Source organism: Trachurus trachurus (genome assembly GCF_905171665.1).
Source record: "Trachurus trachurus genome assembly, chromosome: 13".
NCBI lineage: Eukaryota > Metazoa > Chordata > Actinopteri > Carangiformes > Carangidae > Trachurus > Trachurus trachurus.
Window position 1 is genome coordinate 5,761,876 of NC_139892.1, and position 18,010 is coordinate 5,779,885.

The 18,010-nt window shown below is 41.0% G+C and overlaps 2 protein-coding genes and 1 long non-coding RNA gene across 5 annotated transcripts in view; all 3 read left to right on the forward strand.

Moving 5' to 3' along the window:
- Nucleotides 1-3,589, forward strand: part of usp32 (ubiquitin specific peptidase 32) — a 72,198-nt gene extending 68,609 nt beyond the window's left edge. For all 3 annotated transcript variants that reach the window (XM_083984953.1, XM_083984955.1, XM_083984954.1), the window contains exon 34: nt 401-3,589. In XM_083984953.1, the coding sequence (XP_083841079.1) occupies nt 401-574 (174 nt within the window). In that variant the 3' untranslated portion in view covers nt 575-3,589. The remainder of the gene's footprint in view (nt 1-400) is intronic.
- A 4,607-nt stretch (nt 3,590-8,196) lies between these two features.
- On the forward strand, nt 8,197-16,187 carry LOC310995752 (tyrosine-protein kinase Src42A; the record flags this gene model as incomplete). The annotated part of the gene is made up of 9 exons (XM_083984877.1): nt 8,197-8,262; nt 9,070-9,159; nt 10,192-10,285; nt 11,239-11,476; nt 12,003-12,141; nt 13,959-14,057; nt 15,720-15,880; nt 15,968-16,105; nt 16,152-16,187. Exons 2-9 carry the CDS (start codon nt 9,120-9,122, stop codon nt 16,185-16,187), a joined length of 945 nt encoding a protein of 314 aa, XP_083841003.1. The 5' UTR covers nt 8,197-8,262; nt 9,070-9,119.
- Nucleotides 16,188-16,700: 513 nt separating this feature from the next.
- On the forward strand, nt 16,701-17,804 carry LOC310995877. The gene is made up of 3 exons (XR_014595860.1): nt 16,701-16,787; nt 17,207-17,306; nt 17,719-17,804. It is a non-coding gene; the product is annotated as an uncharacterized lncRNA (long non-coding RNA).
- The last annotated feature ends 206 nt before the right edge of the window (nt 17,805-18,010 follow it).

An 18,010-nucleotide genomic window follows, 5' to 3' on the forward strand; every position in this document is an offset into this window, starting at 1 on the left:
CGGTCAATTTTCAAAATAAAACACTGCGACTGTGTGTTCTGTGGCGGCCCGCGGGGGGGGGGATAATATTTGAATATATTGAATATTGAATATTTGAATATATCCGAACAAATTACAGGTCATTCGATATTCGTTCGAACCTCATTTTTCTAAAAACTGACAGCCCTAGTGGGTGGTCCTGTGGTCAAGTGGTCAAGTGGGTGGTCTTTCAGTAGAATCATCTTCTACATGTTTTATTCACATTTATCACATTTTTGTTCCGTTGGCTCTGTTTACTGTCGATGAGTCCACCTCAGTGTCATCATCATGGACGATGGCACTACTCCTCCTCCTCCTCCTCCTCCTCCTCCTCCTCCTCTTCTGTACTGATGTTGTTTTTGTTGTTGTTGTTAACCCACAGGAAGTGCACTCGGAGGAGGTCGACACTGACTCGGCCTACATCCTCTTCTACGAGCAGCAGGGCGTCGACTACTCCCAGTTCCTGCCAAAGATCGACGGCAAGAAGATGGCCGACACCAGTAGCATGGACGAAGACTTTGAGTCCGACTACAAGAAATACTGTGTCCTCCAGTGACGGCGTCGTCTTCCATCAGCCGGCACTAAGCCCCGCCCCCCACTCCTCCCTCCTCCTCCTGTCACTCAGAGCGGGAGGCGGAGCCAGACGTTCAGATCCCTCTAAAGGGGCAGACTCTTCTTCTCCACAGATTAGTGCAAAGGTTGCCAAGACGACGACGAAAACAACAACAACAACAAAGCCCCGGTGAAACTGGTGCACTTTGCTGAGCCCGACAAAACAAGGCCACCCCCCCCCCTCCCCCCTCTTCCTCGCCATAACATACGTGTAACATGCGTGCAGACAAACATCTCTCTGATTGTTCGGCGGTTGCGGCCGAGCGACGACGTGACGTTGCTTTGTTGTTGTGCATTTATCACCTGTGATGTCAAAACATAAACAAAGAAACAAACAGCTGGAGTGAACATGTGACCTGAGGAGGAGGCGGGGCTTATCCCCACCCACCTGAGGTCACGTGATCAGCTCCAAGGTGGTGCAGCTTCGAGGCCAACGATTGGACACAGATTCAGATCCAATGCCAACTGATGTAAACGGGGGCCCAACAGGTGTGGGGGAAGGAAAAAAAAAAAAAAGCACCTGTGTGATGATGTCATGTGTGAAGCTGCAGGTGGACGTGATGTTGAAATGATCTTTTAACGAAGGTTTTATAAACGACGGCCGGCAGCGCCACAAAGTTTCAGAGGAAAGTCTCACGCTACCTCATCGCTTCTCGCAGTCCGTCGGCCAACACACACACACACACATTCAGACAGTATTATTATTGATAATAATGATAATAATAATAATAACAATGATAATTTAATGCTTCCTTCCTGTGTAGGTCACATGGTACACACATTTCACAAACCCCGCCCCCTCCTCCGCCCCACACACACACTCACAGGTGTCCATGTGAAATTAGACTTTTTTTTTTGTTGTTTGCCAAAACTCAGATCAGAGGTGGTTTGTGTCCACAGCTGCTCTGGGTTAGCGTAGCTTAGCTTAGCATGGTTAGCTAGCTTAGCTTAGCTTAGCACAGGTGCCATGACAGTAACACAGTGAACAGGTGACGCTTGCTCTTTTTCTTCTTCTATCGACTCTTGTTTTTATATTAAAAGAAATATATTTTTATTGTTTTAAGGCGACTTCAGGAGCCGCGGCAGGTTGGTGGAGGGGGAGGGGCGAGGGGTTAGCCAATCAGAAAGCAGTCAGGACGCTGGTGATGCCTTCACTGTCCCACTTCACAATACGACAAGGATTCATGCACTGGTTTATAACCCGGTGATTAATCTGAATGTTTATTGACATAAGTAATACATTGATGCAGGCTCACTATTTGGCAAGATCAAGTTAATGTGTAATTGATTAATATAGTGAATTTATAGCTGGTAAAATGAGACATATTGTAATTTTAATTGATAAATAATAATGATTTGAATAGTGAGCCTGCACCAATTTATGAAAACATGTGTAAAGCGTCAATAACCTGATTATAAACTGTTAATTCACATTTGAAGAGAACCTGTACGCCCCCTGAACGCAGCACGACGGACAGAATCAGAACCAAAGATGTCTAGATGTCTAGATGTCTTCTTTACTGTCTGAACCTGGCTCCTACATTTCCCACAATGCATCTCAACTGCCAAAATCAGGAAATCCTGTAGATACCCCCCACCTCCCCCTCCTCTTCCTCCTCTTCCTCCTCCTCCGCTCTGACCTAGTCGTTTCCTGGGAGCAGCTGATGGAGGTGAGACTTCACTGTAGGGAACTGTGTGGTTTATTTATTCTTCGGTTGCCGGGGAAACGGAGACTGTGTTCAAATTCAAACGCACCTTCTGTTAATTAATTGATTAATTAGTAAATTTACTCCTGAAACCGCTCAAACATTTCACGTTGTGTGTAGGACATTTCCAGAGTTAAAACGATCGGTGATGTCACAACGTGCCACCGGACGGCTTAAATTCACTGTTAATGAGATGCGTGACATCACTGGACCCATGTGACATGTTTTCTGCTTCGTGTTTAATCTGAACTCAGTTCCTGTTTAATTTGAAGGTGTGTGCATGTGAGTGTGTGTGCGTGTGTGTGTGTGTGTGTGTGTGCAGGGCTCAGTCTAATCACTGTGAACGGACGCTCGGCTGCTCTGATGGTTTTTTTTCCCCCGCTCTGTCCTCTTGGCCCCGCCTCCTTTTTAGCTGCTGTATTTATGAGGAGGCGGTGTCATGGCCGACGTCCGTCACTGAATGAAACTTTATTTTGCAAAAGAGTACGTTTGTTGAACAAATGGAAAATGTACATAGGAGTGATATTTATGTTTGCCCGCCCAGCTCTGAGTCTCTTCCTGCTCCATCCTGGCAACGACCTCCGCGGTCAACGGCGTCCGGTTTTTGCGTTCGTGTTCGACGTCGTGTGGCTCAAAGGGAAACTGTTGGTTTAAAGGTGCAATAGCCGTCTACTTATTTTCTTCTTCTTCTTCATCTTCTTTCGGCTGTGGGCGTGGCCTCAGACGGCTACGTGTGTGATGCTAAGCTAACCACACCTGTAGCTGAACGGTCGCGGTTGATTTCAGCACAATTCTCATGAATCCAGGAACAAAGATTTTCTGAACTGAGCTGTGGGTGAACATACGTCCTGTAAAATGAAAAAAATATATATATCTAAGCCCCTCCCACCCGTCTCCAGAAGCCCCGCCCCCTCTCCACCCACCCACCAGAGGAATAGTTCAGTGTTGCAGGCGATGCAGTCGACTACTGAGCTCCGTCAGTGTCTGTAGCCTTTTTATTTAAGTCGGAACCAGACGTGTTAATTTAAAGAACTTTTTTTTTTTGTAAGGTGTTTTGCTGAGAGGAAGTGACATTGCACTGACATGAGAACATGTACATACAAATGTGTTTTGTAAATAAGCCAATGAAAACTATGTATTTGAATATGAACTGTACAAAATACTGTACCTGTAGTTGTATATGGAGTGAAACCGTTGATCTGTAACAAAAAATACCCCCGAGAAGCAAAATTAAATTCTGCAGAGGAAATGACGACGATGACGAGAGACTGGAGCTGGTTTTTATGAATGTACTAATCCATGCAGGTCGTGTAGTTTCTGTGACCAACATCGGTTCATCTGATTGACTGCACCGGAAAAGAAATGCTGAATCAATCCTCAAAATCCTCAAACAACAATATAATATACAGCCAGTACATTTGGGTAAATTTGTTCTTAAGTCCCACTCACACAGTTTTTACGAAGGCTGTGGCATTCACAAATGTTTTCTTATCCAGGATTTGTTCTTAGCTAAAAACAAAATCTACACACACTTAGGAGTAAGAGCTCTAATCTTGTTGTATTAGTGCAATGACAATAAAGACTTCTACTCACACATTTTAGAGCTTACACTTGCGCAAAAAAAAATAAATGATTATGTTTTAGTCTGTTCTGCATATGTATAATATTATATGTTTCTAATAATAATAATAGAATAATTAATTTCAATTTTTCTTTTTTAATTGATTTGTCATTACGGGGTGGTGAGTGTAGATTGATGAGGAAAATAAGAACTGTATTGAATGGTGAAACATTGAAGGGGGACTGAATACTTTGTGTACCCACTCTATATTATATAATAATACAAACCCACACATTCAGGATATAGAAACATTAATAGGAATAACTAACATCTTTCATATCTTCTCCTACAGACTTTTCAAAAATGATCAACTCTGCTCACAAACAACAGGATAATGATTGAACCTAAATTAAGCTTCAGGATAGATAGATAGATAGATAGATAGATAGATAGATAGATAGATAGATAGATAGATAGATAGATAGATAGAACTTCATTCATCCCGAAGGAAATTATTCAGCCAGGCCGCTCCAGAGGAAAATAACTTGGTTAAAGAAAATAAATAGGATACAAAGAGGAAAATATATGATAAAATATACCCTGCATTCTCCTTAATTCTCATATTTGACTGGATCTGTTTCTGTTTTCATTTACTCATTCTATGATCAATTGACGGTCGTCTACGATCATTCCACATCTGAAGGACATGCAGAATAACATGCAGCCGTAGGGATTAGAGCCAGGACCTGACCAGATGTGTGGTGTTTTACAGGCCAGACTGAAGGTTTGCTTTTGCACCTGTTGTTCACTTTACCTCCTGAATTCACATAAAATCATATCACAAATGTGAAGCTCATAACAATCAAACTGTATCATGAGCAGTTTGATTTGATTTTATTAAGATCCCCATTAGCTGCTACACCTGGTAGCAGCTACTCTTCCCGAGGTCCATTAAAAGCCACATAAAATAATCAAACACACATGAAACAAGATACAAAACGTATCTATACTTCTAGCATTATCAGGTAGTTTGTGCCAACAAGATATGGCTCTATATAAGACTGTTTTTTGCATTGAGCTTGATTTCACAGTTATTGTTTGGATTCAATTTTCATTATCAAAGGGAAAAGGATTAGCAGATGTCGCAATGCTGAAATGCTACACCAGCCCAGTGAACCCGACTGTGACACCAACACTGCTGCCTCTGCCTCTGGTTAAACTAGTTTCTGTTTCCCCCCCCTCGTGTGAAGCATCTTCGTGTCGGAGAACAGAGGAAACCACAGTCAGGGTCTCTGCAGCCACTTCCCAGAATCAGCTCCTGCTCTGCTGCTGAAACGAGTCTGTGACCTATGAAACAATGCAAACAGGTTTTTCTCTGAACCCGCACCAGCACAGTTTAACCCTCCAACAACAAATGCAAAAAAGATCTTACAATAATAAGAACATGGGTTGTGTGTTTGAAGATCAGCCTGCAGCAATCTGTGCTCCACACTAACATTAGTCACCACACACACACACACACACACACACACACACACACACACACACACACACACACACACACACACACACACACTTAACTGTTGTTTCTTTACTATTGTGTTCTACTTTAATTTATTATAATACACTGCTCAAAAAAATAAAGGGAACACTTAAACAACACATCTTAGATCTCAATTAATGAAATATTTTAGTTTAAATGTCGTGAATGTCCACACGATAATGTACGCAGACGATGTAGTGATCCTCAAGGAGGCAAAATCCATCACAGAGGCCTCATCTTCCCTCACATCAGCTTTATCATGTATCGAGAAATGGCTTACTGCATCCTGTCTCTTGCTTAACACCAAGAAATCTGCTTGTATGATGTTCAGCAAACGACAAACGAAAATAACCAACTCTAACGTGTTTGTAAATGGTGTGGAACTTGACATAGTCGAGCATTTTAAATACCTGGGCGTTACCCTAGATTCGACCCTAACATTCAAAAAACATGTCAGTATTCTATCTAAAACCACCAAATTTCACCTGCAGAACTTCAAGCAGATCAGACACAACCTGACGGATACAGCAGCCCGAATGTTTTTATTTTCTGTAATTCTCTCCCGCATATCGAATACTGTCTTACAAGTTGGTCCCTTACAGGTGTAACCACCCTCAAGTCAGCTGAGTCACTTTACAATAAAGCTCTAAAGGTATTCGATAAAAAACAAACAAGACACCACATCTGTAACGTCCTTGACAGACACAAACTGCTGAGCTTCAACAACTTAGTTGATTTTAAACGAGCCTGCCTGGTACACAAAACCTTACACAACCTGGCTCCCCCACCCCTGAAAGATTTTATAAAACGCACTGATTAGTCATAGGCTGAGTATGTGTATGTATGTGTATGTGTATGTGTGTGTGTATGTATGTATGTATATGTATATACATATATGTGTGTGTGTGTGTGTGTATGTATGTATGTGTATGCATATATATATATATATGTGTGTGTATGTGTATGTGTATATATATATATATATATATGTGTGTGTGTGTGTGTGTATGTGTATGTGTATATATTCAATAGTATTATCACTTATATTATTATATAACTTTTAGTTATTCATAGCAGTGCAAGTGATTAAATTATATCCTTAGACCTATCATTGAGACACAGCTCAATTAGACATCAATTAGACCCTCTAAGCACTTTGATGATTGTAAGCACTTTATCCCATGACACGGTTGCACTTTTGTAAGTACTGTCGTACTACGGCACCAAATCTGTATTGTTATCTATTGTACTGTAAACTGACTGCTGCTATTTTATAACATGCTTTTGTTTTTACCGGTATTTATTGTAATTTGTACCAGGGAACATCTATGTAGTGGACACCGGATGGAAATTAGCCTGTGGCTACAATCCGGCTTGTTTACGATTTTATGTTTCGTTCATGAACTTGCACTGTCCCACTTCAAATAAATTGAATTGAATTGAATTAAAATCGTTATTCAATATATAGTAGAGTGTGTTGAGAACATAAAAATTATCAATGTAAATCAAAATGATCATCCCAGGTTGATTTCACACGGGTGTGATATACTTGGAGTTACAATGTGTTGTTTAAGTGTTCCCTTTATTTTTTTGAGCAGTTGTATATTGTGCAACAGGAGCTACACTTAATGAGCTGCAGAAAGATGTTGCTTCCACTTGTAAGTTCAATACACTTTTAAGATAATATTTATATTCAAGCTCAGCCACTTAGAAAACAGTCAGCCAATCAGTAGAGAGGTTCAGAGCCTCCTCTCTTCTGATTGGTTGACACTGATTTGTTGTTACTAGAGCCACTGTAAAACTATGCTGAGATTGTTTGTTTTTTTGTTTTCTGGGTGATCCAATAATGTTTCAGGGTGGGCGGGGCCTTTAAGGAGGGTGAATGCTCTGTTGTGACATCACAAAGTGACAGGAAGTCCTGACGGCTGGTTCTAAGGCTCAGTTTCTGAATACAGGCTGTGTGCATTTCTCTGTGGACTGAGGCTTTGATACTTTCACAGTAGTAGTATATCACACCTGTGTGAAATCAATCTGGGATGATAATTTTGATTTACATTGATCCTTTTTAAGTTATTTTGTTCTCAACACACTCTACTATTGAATAACGCATTAAACTGCAATATTTCATTATTTAAGATCTAAGATGTGTTGTTTAAGTGTTCCCTTTATTTTTTTGAGCAGTGTAGAACCTAGAGCTGCTTTATAATCACATTACACATGGACATCTACCTTTATACTGTATGGAGCTTTAATACAAACATCTACCTTTATACTGTATGGAGCTTTAATACAAACATGTACCTTTATTTTGAAGGAGCTTTAACACAAACATCTACCTTTATACTGTATGGAGCTTTAACACAAACATGTACCTTTATTTTGAAGGAGCTTTAACACAAACATCTACCTTTATACCGTATGGAGCTTTAATACAAATCAATCTTTATACTGTATGTATGTATATTTTAATATCTTCGGTCAGTCTAAAGCAGCTCCACCCAGTCGCTTCCTGTATTTAGTAAGTGTGAATGTCTAGTTTGGGGGCAGTCGGCGCGTGTTTGTCGGGTCAATTGTGCTGGATGTGTATTGTGGCATCGTGCAGCTCAAACCACCAGCTGTACGTCTTCATTTCCTCTTCTTGATCTGTGGTTAACACACAATGCTGCTGCTGCTGCTGAGACGTTGTGAGGTCAGAGGTTTGTACTAAAGATCCAACTGTTGAAGAGTCAGAGCAGCAGAGCCAGAACAGACCGACACAGAGCTGGTTCCAGACCAGTCAGGATGGATTTATTAATCAACCCGGAGCTGATCAGGAGTCACAGGTGAGACACAGACTCTGAGTGTTCAGACATTGTTGTTGTTGTTGAAGTTGTTTATTATAGTAGGATAAGCCCCTTGAGTTGTCACAACTCGTTTACGAGGGGGTCCTACACAAAAAAACATCAAGACATAACACAACTCAGCACAATACAATGAAAGGAAACAAGACAATACAATACAGACAATAAAACAAAATAAAATATAAAAGACAGATATATACAAAAATCACAAAATTGCAACCAGAGTTTGAACAAATATTAGATGAAAATAAAAATATGGTGACAGAGTTAATGAAAGCAGGAGCAGGGTGTTTCAAAGTAGGAGGATAGGACTTGATTAAAACAGATTAGTGATTGCGATGATCTAATACCCACAGATAGATGGTTCCAGTCGTTTGGACCTTTGAACATGAATGCTTTTGTACCTATTGATTTCCTATTGTGAGGCACTGCAAAGTAAGGATAAGTAGATTGCCTGGTTTGATAGTTAGATGTAAGTTGCACAAAATACTGTTTTAAATAAGGTGGGTAATCAAATATACATTTAAATATAAATTGAAACCAGTGTATCTGTCGTCGAGTATGAAGAGAAGAGAAGTGAAGAGACTGGTACATTGAACAATGGTGAGTATGATAAGGACAATCCAGTATAAATCAGCAGATTCTATTGTACACTTTGTTAAGAGGAGCTAAAACTGCTACAACATTCACCGTGTTGTAATCCATCATTTATCAGAAGCTGATTCGTCTTATTATTGATTAATTTGATCTGATCTGATCGGCGTCTTGTTGTTTTTCCTGTCGCCTCAGTCTGACTTTCCCCTGCTGACTGACCTTCACCTCCTCGTATTGACCTCAACATGTCGTACGTTAACGCCACCTCTGAGGTCTTCTATCCAGGTGAGCAGAGATGGACAGAGTTACACAGTAACGGAGTAAATTTACTTGAGTACTGTACTTAAGTACATATCCACAGGATTTGTACTTTACTTGAGTATTAGATTCCTTTGGTACTTATTACTCTTACTTGAACATTTCCAAGACAAATATTTTTACTTTTACTCGAGTTAATTTCTAGGAAGGCTGAAAAGTACTCGTTACTTTCAGGTCTGATCTTTTTTAAAAATTCTAAAATACTACTGAACACAAGCTGTGTTTGTCAAAGAAGGAAACCCTGACCCCTAAAAGCAGCACATTAGTGCAGGTGGATTCGAAGAGTTAATTCTGAGAAACAAGAGTTAAAAGCTCCTTAAATTCATTTAGAAAAAATTATAGTAATTCATTGATGTGAAAAATAAGAAATTTACTCTTACTCTGGTCAAAATTTACTAACTCCGTTACAAGTAAAAGTAGCTCAGTCGACATGTTACTCGAGTAAGAGTAAAAAAGTACTTGCTTTTAAAGGTACTTAAGTATCCCAAAGTACATGCTTTTAAATTTACTTTAAGTAAAAATAAGAGTAAGAGTAAATTTCTTATTTTTCACATCAGTGAATTACTATAATTTTTTCTAAATGAATTTAAGGAGCTTTTAACTCTTGTTTCTGAGAATGAACTCTTTGAAAGCAGCTGCACTGATGTGCTGCTTTTAGGGGTCAGGGTTTCCTTCTTTGACAAACACAGCTTGTGTCCAATAGGATTTTAGAAAAAGACCTGAAAGTAACGAGTACTTTTCAGCCTTCCTAGAGATGAACTCGAGTAAAAGTAAAAATATTTGTCTTGGAAATGTATTCAAGTAAGAGTAATAAGTACCAAAGGAATCTAATACTCAAGTAAAGTACAAATCCTCTGGATATGTACTTAAGTACAGTACTCAGGTAAATTTACTCTGTTACTGTCCACCACTGCATGTGAGCTCTTAATCTTCATCGGCCTCTCTCACACTGCAGTGTGTTGTACCTGAGTGTGTTGTCTTGTTGTCTCGTCTCGTCAGGTGAGTCTCCGTGGCTGCTGGTCTTCATCCTCACCGGGCTCCTCTCCTTCGTCGTCATCGTCTTCACGCTGATTGGAGTCGTGTGTCTCAGGAAGTAAGAAGTTAAACAAACCTGTTTATAAAGATACAACATGTGAGAGCTTTGTTTTCAAACGTCAACACATTAGTTTCACACATCTGATTGAAATTATGCAGCTGCTTCCTCCAAAACACCATCAAGTGTGTGTGTGTGTGTGTGTGTGTGTGTGTGTGTGTGTGTGTGTGTGTGTGTGTGTGTGTGTGTGTGTGTGTGTGTGTAGACTGAACAATAAATAGAAGACCAAGATTCTGTAAAATAAAAGTCTCAATTAAGGTCGTAGAACAACTTGATCCATTATACTCACCCTAATCCAGATCAGAAGGTCAAAGTCTGGATGAGAACCAGAACTGGGATCTAGATCAGTATCTGGATCTAGATTATGACCTGGACTTAGATTTTAAACTAGATCAGAATCAGGATCTGTATCAGGTTCTGGATCGGCATTGGGATCTGGTTCAGCATAATGTATCCGGATTTGGATCAGAATCGGGCTGTGGGTTTATGGTTAGGAGAAGGATCTAGATAAGGCTTAGAATCCATCGGGATTTGGATCAGGATAAGGAATCTAGACCAGGATCCAGTTTTTGATCTGGAACAACTAGATCAGGATGTACCTACAGTATATCAAAATTGAGATTGGGGTCTATTTTAGTATTATTTATCTGGATCTGAATCAGGATTAGTATGAGAGTCACAATGTAAGATTAAGGTTAGGATAAGGATCTAGATCAGGCTCTGAGTCCAGATAAGGGAATTAGATCAGGATCTGGATCTGGATCAGATCTGCAGCAGGTCCAAAGTTTTGACTCTGAATGGTCTGAATGGTAACAAACAGTCACTTCCTGTTGGGATGAAAAGAAACTAGTTCCTGCTGAACAGTAGCATGTAACACCATCAGTACTAACAATGAGATTCTTGTCTTATTGTGAAGATGAAATGGTTTTACCTGCCACGTCATGTTCTTGCAGGTATTATTCTTTGGTCCGGACCGTTCGGGAGCTACGGGGGAGGAAGTTGATGCTGAATCCTGCTCCTCAGGTGGAAGCTCCCATCCGGCCCATGAGGCCGGTCCCAGTGGTGGAGCACGTGGAGCAGGTAGAGATGGAGGAGGAAGAGGAGGAGGAGGAGCTTCGTCTTCAGGCGCCGCTGCAGAAGAGCAGCACATTCAGGACCTCGTCCAAGAGGCTGTGGAAAGGTCTGCAGCAGGTACTGGTGGATGGATCTGCTGTGGGAGCGTTTGATTTCTGTCTCTAGTCGGCTGATCGTGGTCTGTTGTAGCTCGTCCCCTCTCCTCTCTGTCTGATGAGATTAAAGGGGACATATTATGGAAATATCACTTTTTGAAGGCTCTTTAACATATATTTGGGTGTTTGTTTTGCCTTCCGGCCCCCAAAATGTGAGAATTGACAAAAAATCTGTAATGTGCAGGTTCCCAAGGTTGAAATCCATGTGGTTTTACATGATTACTTGCATAAACCCACCCCTACCTGGGACCGGTAGAAGGGGCGGGGCAAGCAGTGGTTCATTTGCATTTAAAGGGACAGGCACTGAAACCAGCTGTTCTAAACAGGGATGTTTTGAGAGGATGAAAAGAGCTGAGATGTTTGATCCTTGGGGTATTTTGACCAAAGCATGTCACAGACATGTCACCTGGGAACAATTTCAATTTGTGGAAAGGGGGCATCATATGTTTCCTTTAATAATTCATGAATGTTTGCATCGTCTCTCTCAGGGTCCTCGATTCACCAAGTCGGACCTGAACCTGCTGCAGCTCATCAAAGCCGGGAAGGAGGGCGTCTTCTACCAGGCCAGGATGAACAGGGGAACGTGCAAAGGCCACAACATGTTCACCTGCAAGATCAGCAAGGAAGGTACAGCTGGACTGGGTGTTCGTTGTTGTGGAAATTTTTTGCTGTTTGCTGTTGGTGAATAATGAAATAGATACTTCTGCTGGCGACATGTTTTTATTTCCTTGCAAGGAAAGGTCAGTTCTAACCCGAGCGGTGATGGTAAAGAAAAGACAAAGAGATATGGGGAGACCTAACATTTACAGTATACCTGAGGAACACCCCCCTTGTCTGCTGCAGGGGTCGACCCTATACTCAGACAGTGTTTTCAACACTATTTTGTCTGCTGTAGGTATCTCCACCGACCCCCGAGGGTGTGTTTCACACCTGGGGCATCCTGCAGGGTGAAGAGGTCTGGGTTAAAATACACATACACATGATTTTTGTTTTGTTGTGCAGTGCGCGCCTACATATACGTATGTATGCGTGCGCTGCACGTGCCTTGCTTTTTAGTGTGGTCATTCGTCTGGTTTTCTTGTGTTGTGCAGTGCATGCCTACATATACATGCACTGCATTTGTCTTATTTTTCTATATTGCAATTTATCTCTGTAAGTATGTGTGTGAATGGCACTTATATAACTGCTGCTACTGTAGTCTCCAATGTCTTGGTCCGCCCCAGGCGGCGGGTGCGGGCCATCACATTCTGGATCCATCCATTTAGACTTGCACTTTACCTATTTAAACTTGCACTTGCACTTTAGAAACTGGCACTTTATACCAGGCACTTTACAGATCACATGCACTTTATGTATAGGTATGAATGTGTATATGATTGTGAACCACTGTATAATTCTTGTGCATTTCTGTCTGTTTGTGTGTTACCTGCCAAGGGACTACGGATGCAAATTAGCAAGTTGCTAACTCTGACGCATTTACATTTGTGCACACGTACGAATGTTCATTAATGTGTATTGTCCCTTTTAAATAAATAAATAACACAAATGGGTAACAAAAAAAAAGGAGTTCTGATACCTTGGGGGGAAAGCAGGGTGTGGGGACATCTCAAGTGATTAAAACAAAGGAATATTCAAATTTACCATTACATCGTCTGGCTGTCCCCCCAGCTACCAAAAAAAGATTTAAGCACTCCTTTTTGCCCCTCTCCATCCAGGCTTTAAATGCCACAGAGAAGAGGAGGTGATTTCCCTGCCACTTTGCTGCTTTTTGCATTTCTTGTATTTATACTTGGAGTTATTGTTTACTATTTATTATTTCTATTTATATCCATTCGTTACAAATGCACTTTACTGCTGAACCTTTGCTGCTTACATCGTGAAATGTTTTTCTTAAATGTTTTTACTGTGTACAGTATGTCCTATGTTGTTTAAATGTGATGCCGAATGTCTGTTGCAACCAAATTGCCCTACTAGGGACATTTAATAAAGTGACTTGACTTGACTTGCAACACAACTGGACCATAGCTGGAGCACAGCTGGACCACACCTGCGTGAACAGGCCTCAGTCTCAATAATTAGTGACGGTGTTTTAATTTGTCACTAAGTTTCATATTTGAGGAGATTTTCCAGAAAAACGTTGTCCCAAAACAATTCACATCAAACCGTGTCTTACTCTGCTGGTGGTTGCTATAGCAACTTGAGTTTGACTTCAGTGTCTGTCTTACGTGGCTTCAGGATCAGTGTCAGAACCAGGATCTGGTTCAGGATAATGGATCTGGATCTAGATATGAATCAGGATCTAGACTGTGATGAGAACTGGGATCAGGATAATGGACGTGGATCAGGATCTGAATTGGGCGCCGTTGTTCTCCATTGATTGTATCAAAGTTTATATTTTCTTTAGGACTCCGGTTTGACCTCTGACCTTTGCATGTCTCCTGCAGGAGTCCGTCCCAAACACGTGGACATGGAAGTTTCCATCATGAGGAAGCTGATGCACCATAAGAACATCCTGCAGCTGCTGGACTGGAACACCACAGAGGGTGAGAGGCTGCTGTTAGAGACCTGCTGTCTGACTTGGAATCACTTTAGATCCTACCCTATCCTACAAAAAGCATGTGAAAAAAGTAATTAAAACAGTTAATGTCAACCTGAGCAATTTCAGGCAAATAAAATCCTCATTAACTGAAGAAGCAGCAAAAATATTTATGCACTCTATGATATTCTCACATATTGAGTACTGCTTCACAATCTGGTCTTTAACGGGAAAAACCATACTCAAACCCATTGAATCTCTCTATAAAAAACCCCTGAAAACTTTAGACAAAAAATCATTCTCTTATCATCACTGTGACATCCTTACACGCCATAATCTTTCAAATATTTTTATTAGAGCACATTGTAATATTGTTACATTATCTACATCATACACTTCCAAGAGTATAATGTATATCCGTATAGAAATGTGGGCAGTTAGGACATAATGTCCTCTTTTAGTTTTTTAGAACATATAACAATGGCAAATGAAGAACAGATAAACATGTATACAGAGTACAGAAAAATAAACAAACAAAAACAAAACCTAAATAAATATCCCTACCCAGCCTTACCCTTCCGTCTAAATTCTACTTTATTATAGTAAGGGGGAAACATTAATTTCCACTACCAGGTGTGAGATGATAGTGAATGAGAGGTGACCAAATTTTTTCAAAGTGTGGGAGTTTATCCATAAGAGTATATTTTATTCTCTCTAAGTGGAGAGTGTTAGTAAGATCACTAAGCCACATCTTTGTGGTGGGTGCTTCTTTCTTTTTCCAATGCATGAGAAGTAGCTTCTTTGCAATGATGAGACTAGAGGAAACATTGTTGGTAGTTGTTTAACCTTTTAATATCGTCATCGTCTTATCACCTTCAAACTTGCATGCTGTGTTTATAAGATTTTGAACGGACTTGCACCGCCACCCCTGAGTCAGTTTTTTGAACGCAAATCCACCAACGGTACAAACACTAGAGCAACTATGAGAGGAGACTGTGCAATTCCATGTAGGCCTACCTCCTTCTCACAGTCTGCTATATCAGTCAGAGGTAGCAAAATCTGGAACGGCCTGCCAGCCTCCATAAGAGACTGAGATGATAGTGATTCGCCTCTTTGCTTCCACAACATCTCCAACATTCTGTCTGATTGGAACATGATCTCTTTTGATATGGAGTGCAGAAATAACGGATTACATTTTTCCATGTATATTCTCTCCAGAGTGGAGAATTTGTTGTTTTCCATTGTTGTTTGATAAATTTCCTTACAGTTCTCCTGAGAAAATATGATGTTGCCTTCAGTTTCCCATCTTGATTTTACATTAGCTGTATTTTTTTTGTTAAAAGACTGAAGACTTGTGTATCATTTTGAAATTATCTTCTTATAAGGGTCGTCTCTATAAGCTTTTACAAATACCTTGTAAGCTTTTACAAATAGTCAATATGTTTTTCATTGTCATAGTCGCCTTTTTGTCTTTTGTATTGTCTACATTATTATGTGTACTGTTATTTAACTGTTTTTATGTTTATGGGACTCCGGATGGAAATTAGCACCTTGCTACAATCCGGCACATTTACATGTTTTTTTGTCCATTAATGTGCACTGTCCCATTCAAATAAACAAAAAAAAAGACTGTTGAAGACCTGTTGTCTGACTGTTGTTCTCCATCCAGAGCCGTTCATCCTCATCATGGAGTACGTGAGCTACGGGACCCTGAGGACCTTCTTGCAGACCAACAAGGGGAACCTGAACTCAGACCCTGAGCTGCAGAGCCTCCTCACCATCGCCTCCTACCACATCGCTTTGGCCATGCAGCACCTGCGCTCCAAGATGGTGAGGGCTACTTTCATTATGTCACTCACCATCCTCCCTGACCAATCACAGTCCTCCATGCTAAATGTGGGCGTGGCTCCCCTGCAGATTGTCCACTGTGACCTGGCCCTCAGGAACATCATGGTGAACAGGTTTCCCTGGGAGGTGAAAGTGGCCGAGTTTGGTTTGGCCCGAGACCTGGCGCGTTTGACAAGTCGCCGCAGCAACCGCTGGAGGAACCCCCGGGTCAGACACACTTCTCATTATTTCTCTTCTTGTTTTTCTTCTTTAGTCTAAGTTGTACCTAGAGCACTGGAAAAGAGAGTAATGACACCACCATTGACTCCCGTGGTAAGGGTTTTGGCAGGATATGGGTATTGCAAAAGCGCCCAGAAAACCCATTCACTCCAATGTATGTGTGTGTGTGTGTGTGTGTGTGTGTGTGTGTGTGTGTGTGTGTGTGTGTGTGTGTGTGTGTGTGTGTGTGTGTGTGTGTGTGTGTGTGTGTGTGTGTGTGATGTGTGTGTATGTGTATGTTGTGTTACTTGTAAATTGATGAAAACGGCCGTGTTTTTGTTTTTAAGTGTCTTGGTCATATCAAATTATACTTATAATTAATATAACTGTTTTTTTTCACCAACAATGCAGAGATGTCAGTTCTTGGGCGCTTTTGCAATACCCATATTCCACCATCAGGAGGCGCTTCCATTGAACCAATGCGTGTCGTTACTCTTTTATTCCAGTGCTCTAGTTGTACCCAACTGCTCCTCAGTTTTTGCTTCCTGACTGTCTCTCTCTCTGTTTCTCTCTGAGCAGCAGCGAGTGCCATTGCGTTGGTATCCACCTGAGTACTTCAAGAACAACTACTACAGCTTCAAAGGCGACGTGTGGGCGTTCGGCATTGTGCTGTGGGAGATGCAGATGTTTGGTGAGTGCAGGATCAGGCTGGTGAAGGTCACAGAGCTGATCCATCTGCTGGACTTACAGCTGCTGGTCTGTCAAATTAAAAACACTTTTAAACTGAGAGAACAGACTCCACCAACTCGCTGTGGAGAAAAATCCAGGAAGCTCAAACTTCCTCTTCGTCATGGGAAAGTGGAAACACATTTAAACATTTTGATTTCAGTGACAAACATTTAATTTTTCTATTAAAAGCCAAAACAACTTGAGAGTCTCTGTGTGGCCACAAGGTGGAACCAAAGCCTGACTCTGAGGTCACTGAGGTTCATTCTGATGACATAATGAAGAGACTCCTAAGTCCTAACTCATATATTATAAAGGGCCTCACAGTTTAATGTTGAAAATCAATCTAACTGGTGTATTTTATTTTGAAATGGATATTTTCAGGAACATTACCGTACCCGGACCTGCAGACCTCGGAGGCCGTCATCTACCACATCTGTATCGGACACAAAAACACCAACCCTGACGGCTGCCGACCAGAGATGTGAGTTAAACTGAAGAATCGCTCACATTTAGATTCATCCAACGTTTCTGCAGTGTTTCACTCACTGCTGTGCTGAGAGAATAAATACATGAATAAACTTTATTTACACATCACAGCAGCTCAAAGTGTTTTACAATAATAATAATATAAAATGGTTTAAAAACAGTGCTTGAGTTTAATAAATATTAAACTTCATGTTAAAGTCAAACCTCCAACAGTCTGTGATATCAGAGATCGGCCTTTACACTGATCGATCAATAATCATCATAATCAATCGGTGAAACATCCTGTGAAATGCGAGTGAGACTTTTGGGTCCAGTTCCAGGTGACCTCTTCTACAGATGTGTTCTCACATACAGTACATGTCTGTTACCATGACGACACTCAGCTGGTTCTGAACTAAACCCCACAGGCTTCACATCATGCGTGACTGTTGGCTGGAGCCGTACACACTGAGGCCGTCCTTCAGCGACATCGTCCACCTGCTGGAGAACATCATGGAGAACGACGCGGTGAGAAACACCTGGAGACACCCCGCTTTACATTATTGATTCTTCATAAGCGTTGTTGTGTCTTTGTGGTGAATCAGAAGCTAATAGTCTTTTGAATTCAGTTCAAGTCCACCTGTTCATCCCTGTACAATCTATAAATATGATCATGTGACTTCCTGGTTGTGTGTTTGGATGTTTGTGCGCACGACATGC